General features: G+C 47.8%; 1 protein-coding gene across 1 annotated transcript in view; it reads right to left on the bottom strand.

The window, feature by feature from the left end:
* Positions 1-880: 880 nt before the first annotated feature.
* Positions 881-7920, bottom strand: part of LOC144729816 (uncharacterized) — a 38903-nt gene continuing 31863 nt past the window's right edge. The window contains exons 17-19 of the mRNA XM_078610328.1: positions 7333-7437; positions 5020-7213; positions 881-4913 (exon numbers count right to left, since the gene is read on the bottom strand). Coding sequence (XP_078466454.1) covers positions 3331-4913; positions 5020-7213; positions 7333-7437 — 3882 coding nt within the window. The 3' untranslated portion in view covers positions 881-3330. The remainder of the gene's footprint in view (positions 4914-5019; positions 7214-7332; positions 7438-7920) is intronic.

Raw genomic sequence — 7920 nt, 5'->3', positions numbered from 1 at the left:
TGGTCCGAGAGGAGGCCAGTGGGGGGTGCGGAGAAGAACCTGAATAAAAGACAAACGGAGACCAGCATCGCCTGACAGAGTCTTTTATTACACCTACGTGACTTTACCGAAAGAACCAAACAGTATGGATCCCTGCAGTCACGAAAACTTCAAATCGAGATTTTGAAACTTCGTGTTCAGCCGCTCGTATAAACATTCGTCTCCCGACTGCTTCGATGTCATGAGGACTGATTTTGACGCATCCGGCAAGATTTTCTAACCGGGGTTACGAATCACGGGGAAATAAATAATGATCTTAACAACTTTTTTTTATTATTAAACTCGCTGTCTGTTGTATCCTCAAATCTTATAATTCAATTTTGACCCACTTCCCAATGTGCTATCGACTGCAAACTTGGTATGCTTATGTCAAACTGATGACAATACTGTATTCTATCATTAAAAATAAAAAAATAACATTTTTTTTATATGTTATGTTTCGGCTTGTTTCTAATTGTCCACGCTCAACTGACGTTGGCTGTAAATCACCATGGTCCCTTCACGTTACGACAAGCTTCGGGGCCACTTCCTGGAGTCGTGGAGTTCTTCCATTACTCGTACGGTACATTTCATTAAAGCGTGTTTAAAAAAAAGTATTTTAAAATATTGCTTATTTTTAGTACCGTGCACCACCGGTGTACTGCTAATGCGTTTAAATGGGGTTAGGCCGACAGGCAGGCTAACCGTTGAACGCACAGGAATGGCCCTGTTGTTTAAGCAGAAATAATGCCGGACAATGATTAAACGATCATGGTAGGGTAGGGTAAAGTACCGCGATCAAACACCGCGGTACTGCACGTGCTCTCAACAAACATTACCGCGAATACAAAATATCGTGGTCTATAATAATATCGTGGTCTATAATAATATCGTGGTATATACTAATATCGTGGTATATACTAATATCGTGGTATATAATAATATCGTGGTTTATAATAATATCGTAGTATATAATAATATCGTGGTTTATAAGCACTGCAACCTGCACAGCACCACATCAAAAACGCTACCTAATAATACTCTTTGTTTCTTTCGGTAAAGTCACGTAGAAAGAAAAATTAATTAAATAATAGCATACGTTTCGATTGCAACACAAACAATCATCAGGTACGAATAAAAGAGAAAACAAACCTAGTAAACGTATAAATATAATGCAATACAACACAGAGTCGGATAACATAACAGTCAACTCCCCACCTGGTTGATTACGTTCTTCCAAAGATTGCTAAATTTGAGAGAGAGACAAAACACAGACACGGAGACACACAGACAGACACATAAGCAGAAAGATAACACAGAGAGAGACACACACATAGGCACACAGAGAAACAACGCCTCTGTGTCGAGGCCTTAAATAGAGAGGGGGCCAGAGAGAGATGGGGGGGGGGGTAGAGAAATTAGCATGTCAATGAGAGATTTAGAGCTTTCGTGACTGCAGGAAATACGAGAGCGACAACACAAGGGACACAGAGAGAGAGAGAGAAAACACTTAATCAAACAAACTTAGTAACATTTGGAAATGTAATACAATGCAACACAGAGTCGGTCAACACACAATTAACGCATAGCCTGGTTGATTACATTCTTCCAAAGTTTGCTAAATTAGAAGTGTAAAATTTTGAGAGGGACAAGACACACAAAGACAGACACACAAGTAGAGAGATACAACACAGAGACACAGAGAGAAAACGAACTGCAGGAAATACTAGAGACAACACAGAGACACACACAGCGAGAGAGAAAACACACTTAATAAAAACAAACTTAGTAAAATTTGTAAATGTAATGCAATGCAACACAGAGAGTCGGTCAACACACAATAAATACCTAATAATAGTTGACTTCAAAATTGTTTTCCTCGTGCGGGATAGGTGTACAGAATTGGTGCAGAGCCAGAAATCTAAAACAATTAGTTGGAATTTCTGGGGTCATGTCTTATACAGTTTTTTTCATTTTAGATTTCTGACGCTGGCACGGAGATGGAATGTTAATTTCTTCATAACAGTGCCGTCTGGCGGTGGCCCACCGAGTAAACAGATGCAGTGGCTCGCTGTTCAGAGTTAAATGCTCCAGACGCCCGTTTTATTTCACCCACTCACAATGGTACTGTATTACATAAAGAATAATTAACACCGGTAAAATTATTTTTACGTGTTGTAACTCAAGGGGTTATGCATGGCAGTAGAAATAGAAAAGTATTGCTTAAATATTCTGAATACAGCACTCGCCAATCTTGGAGCCAGGGTTCAGGGTAGGGTCACCACTTGTCTGGGTTATTGCCATCTGTGTTTGGGCAGCAACAGGAATATATTTGTACCGAGATTTGGCATCAGTATTGTGTGAAACTTTATTGCAGAATACCACCACTACACAGATTTGATAGACCTCGCGCTTACTGAGAAATATGTCCGGGTTTGATCTACAGTGCATGAGGTGGTGACTCTTCATTCATTGCGAAAAGCGAGCCCGAGGTGCAACTTTACATGCTCAGCGCTGTCAGTCTGGCCGATGGTACGAGTACAAACATCAATGTTTCCCTATGGTACGTCACATCCCAAATATGCATTGTATGCATCCGCAGAGCAACAATAAACCACGGATCACAGGGGCTGTACATTTGGTCGAATGCCCCTGCTGGATCTGTAAGGCGGTGTGCATGCGCAAACATGTGTTGAAGTTACGGCACAAACTGTTTTGACATAACCCACAGGGTGTGTGTACGCAAGAAGGATTTATAAAAGCGTACATCGTGATTTAGTTACTGATTTTTGCAGGCGGTTGGTAGATTATATCTATAGGACAACCACCGTTGACATTCCCGCAGAGTGGTACGAACTTTATTGAACCTAGAGGGATAATTGCCTGAATCAGCCCCCAACCATGACCTGAAGTCATATATAATGCACGCATTCATGAGAGAGATTATGAGTATTAGCAAAAGCAAGTATATTTGTCTAGGATTTTGCATCACGTTTTGTATAAATTATATGGTAATGCTGCATTGGCTGTGGTGCACAAGCACAATAACAAAAACGAACAGGTTCATTCATTCAACACTGTGGCTTTAAATTAAAAACGCAATAGGTGACGTTTTTGGTAAAGGCACCGAACAGCACATTCATAGCAAATAGATGACTATTTACGTGATGTGATCGATGTGCTGTGAAGAAGTGCCTCTTATCGCCTGTTAATTTAAAGGCAGTATTTGTTGGTGAATTTGTTGACGTTGTGAAGACTGCTTCAGTGTGAATCCCAGTTCCCTCTGCAGCTCTCCTAATGCCAGTCCACCACTCAAATCAGTGCATCTCTCAACACAGGCGGCATCCGCTTCTGAGACCTGAAGGAGTGCGAGCGAGCTCTGTGTGGGATTGGCGGCCTGCACGCCGCTCCGGACGACAGCTCGGTGTAGTCCAGCCACCGGCATCGGCCATCCGCCAGCGTGGTCTCCACCTGTCGCGGCGGCGATGCGGACCGGCGGTCCCTCCGGCACAGACTATTGGCGTACATCTTGCGGATGCTGACGTTCATGCTCAGCACCCTCTGTGGAAAGACCCTGTCCACCACCACAGCTTTATCCGCATCCTGGAGCACAATGTGGGACCCATAGTAGCTGCCACGCTCGAGCCCGAGGCTCTCAGGAAAGTGAGCGCTTGCAGGTGTGCCGAGCCCACCCGGGCTCTCCGGTAAACCTGCCCTCGTTTTCTCACAGTGCTCGCCGCTCAAGCCTTGAAACCCGAGGCTTCTGCTTCTCACTCTGTAGGGTTCATGCGAGGGAGTGTGCGTACTGTGAACGAGGACCCTGGTGTCGTCCGGCACGAAGGGCCAGTACTCTGCAGGTTCACCTGGCGCAGTCCCCAACACTGAACTCTTTGGAGTTGAATTCTTGGATTTGGATTCAAACGGCAACTCTGCTTGATCCATGTTGTTGTTACAGATCTCCAAAGCAGATGCATAGGATTTCAGAAAACTCTGTGTGGAAGGAGAGAGGAGGCTGCCCTCAGAAGGGCTACGCAGCAAGTCTGATGGGAGAGGAGATGAATGGTATGGAGGAATGACAGAGTCGCAGGGGATGCGGCTGGAAACATTAGAATAGCGTGGTGGAGCCGTTGGGGTTGGATTTTTTATTATTCTAGTAAAGGGAGCAGTCATGTTTGAAAATTCATAATCAAGTGAGGAACACGACTGATTGGTTTCAGAGTTGGATAAAGTGTACGAATGAAGGAAGTTAGAGAAGGAATTCCGGCTTGGGACCGAGGGGAAGTGAAATTGAGACTCGAGTGACAAGGAGGAACTGTGAAATAGGTTTGGTGTTGAGGGACACTTACACATTCCCAGTGTTGGAGTATGGGACTGCAAAGACCACTGCCCTGGCAATCGACAACCCCTGCCACTGGGAGAGGCCGGCTGGCAAGACCCGCATTCCTTGCACACACCCAATTGGTGATCGACTGAACCAGCGCTCGTCCCTGCGTTATTGTAAGGCTTGGAGAACCAATCAGCATTACATGAGGAGCAATGTGACTCGTGTAAATGGTTGCGTCTGCAAGGGGACCTGCAGGACCTGCCAGTATAAGTGTGCGACTCCTGGACACAACATGACTGTGCAGGGGAGACTGTTCTAAAGAGGCCAGAAGTGGATGGACACCGCGTGAGTTGCGGTGAATCACTGGGGCTGGACAGGCAAGGGGAAGAAGGGGGCCGAGCGAGCACAGTGGGCGGTTCAGCCCTGCGGAGCCCTGTTTGGGCCTTCCTTGTCGGTGGAGAGGCTCGCCCATTTCCCAAAATGTCAGCGAGGCGTGAGCGACTCGCATCCGAGTCACGTCCTGCGAGGAACCGTTGACTGTAACACTCGCTGTCAATGTCCACACGAGCACCTATGGAGGCAAAAAACACAATACATACATTTCCAACGCAGTGTGCGTGCATGTGTGCTTCAAGTACAACATTTAATTGTGCTGCTGTGGCAATTTTTGGACAAACCTGCTCTCGGTAGTTCTGTGGGCTGTGGAGATTGCTTTCCTTCTCGTCCTGACCGTGCGTGTGGCTTGCCAGGAGGCGGACTCATCAAAGTTGCTCCTGAGATACTGGGATCGTTTCTCCCCGTTCTGCTGAAGTTGTCCGGACTGTCGCAGCTACTCCCACATTGCCTCTCGTTTTGGAATCCTGGTCGCGATGTGCGACTATTCCACGCAGCGGCATTAGTGCTCTCATAATTCGTGCAATCAAACCAGATGCCCTCTGTGCACCCGTCATCAGACGGTTTTGCTTGGCTATTGCCGATGTGTTCAAGTTCGTTTCGGGCATGAGGCAATGCAAACTCTACAGATTCCTCAGCAGCTTTGGGACTTTGATTCGAGTCGTTTGTAACACGTGGACAGGAGTCTTCTTCTTCCTCGATAAAAAGCGGCGTGTGGTCAACATCCCAAATAGTGGGAGGGATGTTATCTCTGAACTCTGCCAAACTGCTCTCGATGCTTGATATGAGATCGGCCCACGTGTCAATAGTTTTATTTTCATTTTCTGAAAACGCTTCTTTGCTTGTGGCTGAAGAAACCTCAACATCACTGCTCACAGGTGAGCTGTGCACCAACTGCTCTTGTTCAGGAGCTGTCGACGTCAAGTTGGAAAAATAATCTTCTATAAATTTGTGCTCTAGCGTGAGCATTTCTATGATATCCATCCCACGCACGTCTCCAGTTTCAGCCTGACAAGCGTCGTGCCCGCGTGTCTCTCCGTCACCGGCGCACAGCGAGACAGGTGCTGGCTGCGCTGCCGGCAGACTGTCTGCGCACCGTCCCTCACGCTCGATGCCGACGCCGTTGCCTCGGGCTACATCGTTTCCATTCTTCCTCACGAAGGGCGAAGAGACGAGCTCGGACGTCACGGTTTGGACGACCGCTCTGCAGTGCTCCGCTACAACGTCGACGTCAGCCGGGGCGCATTGGGTCACAGTCAGGGCAGTTTGTGGCGATAGATTTTCGAGCGGACTTATGATTGGTGAGAATCCGGCCTGCACTGGCAAATGTTCTGCTTGATCGTGTCTAAAAACGTTGCTCCGCACGACCTCCGTAGAGGCAAACTGGAAGGTTGTGTCCTCTCCATCGTCTACGTCTTCATCGTTGTTTCCCTGCTCACTTGGTGATCCACCTTTTGGAGGGTGTGAAGCGGAGATGCTGCCGTCAGTTGCAGAATCCCCCCGCTGTGAATCATCAGAGGTGTGATGCGTTAACGCCGAGGTCTCTTCACAGGAAACGTGAGAGGAAACGCATCCTGCGGCCTCCCAACCGAGGGTCTCCTCCAGCATTTGTGCAGCGTCTTGGCACGACAGCCACACATCATCTGCCTCCGATGCGTTCAACCTGCGACCACCTTCAAATGAAGGAGCCGCATCCACCGTGTTTGTAGGATGAGTTGGGCCTTCCTGCGGAGCTACTGGCAAGCCTCTTGACGGACTCTCACAAGGCGCATGTCTATACAGTTCGCTTTCTGGTTCACCGTTCCTTTCCTTTGTGCTGCTATCATCACACACAGGCTGAACAGCAACATCTGTCTGATCTGAGTTTGAGTTTTCCATGAGAGGTTGTTGGGATTTTTTTACTGGAAGCATTTCGAAATCCAGCTGGAGAACTTTTGTCTCAACGGGCTTCTGATTATCATCACACGGTTGTGGTGTATCCATAATATCAACCACCTGAATTGCTTCATTCCTATCCTGATAAAACTCTTCTGGTTCATCATCATCATCGATGATGATGGACTCGCGTACAACGCGCCCTGCACGCTCCTGCTGTGGCGCGCCATCCTCGCGCGTGTGGCTCTCTTGCTCCTCCTCACCCACTTTGACATTCGTGGCATGGTGTTTTGAAGGGTATTCATCATGTTCCACTGGCTGTACCTCACTTCCGGCTGCCAGTAATGGCTCAGCTGAAGAGACAACGCAGTGCTGGTCCGTGCCGGCACAATGGGTGTCCTTTCCCATCCCTCTGCCACCTACGGCTGTAGCCAACGCACTCTCAGAAATCAGGGCTCCACTGGAGGGCAGCGTCGCACCACCCTCTGGGTTTTCCAACGTGTTCCCATCACACTGTGCCTTCACAGGGGCCACTCTCTTGCCATATTGTGGGGCCACCAGCCACTCATACTTGAGCTCAGCCGCAAGGACTTCCAGCATGGGCTGCAGGGAACAAGACAAACACATAATTTACAATGCCACAGCACAGACAGAGGCACTTACATTACAAACTGCAATGCCTGACATCCATTGCTTGTGTATGTACCAGGCGGGATGAATACCTGCGATAAGATGGGGCTGAGGTGCATGCCCTCCAGGTCCACAGACTGTCGATAGAGGAAGCGCCTTCCTGCCTGCGCTCGCAAACTGCACTCGCCCTCCCTCTGCTGCAGCGACAATCAGTGGCACATGGCTGTGAAGGTGTTCCCCGAGTTGTAGGCCCCTTAACTCAACAACGAACCATTTACTCCAACAACGGCTCTGCTCTTCGGTCCCAAACCTCATCGGGAGTTTAACTGTCCCGAGAGTAAAAAGCCGAACAGACGCAACTCTCGCTTTGACACAGATCTGCTTCGACGTGGAACGATCTCCCAGACTCACGAAAATATGCCACGAGTCTTAACTAATTGTAATGTATAATTAAACTCAGTGGCACAACATCTGCGACCGTTATAGCTGAAATGCACTCTACATGAACTGGCAGTGTTCCACATCGAATCGTTCCCGTGTTTATCTGTGTGATTTGGTGCGGTATTCACTGTACAAATGCAAACTGTAGAGGTTGTAAATTGAACACGTGTGTGTGTGTGTATATATACGCAGTGTCATCACGTGTTTGCTGTGTGTGCATCAATCGACACCTGTGACAC

This window comes from Lampetra planeri, chromosome 33, assembly GCF_965212315.1.
Source record: "Lampetra planeri chromosome 33, kcLamPlan1.2.h2, whole genome shotgun sequence".
Classification (NCBI taxonomy): Eukaryota; Metazoa; Chordata; class Hyperoartia; order Petromyzontiformes; family Petromyzontidae; genus Lampetra; species Lampetra planeri.
Note: the sequence above shows the minus strand (reverse complement) of the source record. Positions and strands in the feature narration are given on the sequence as shown.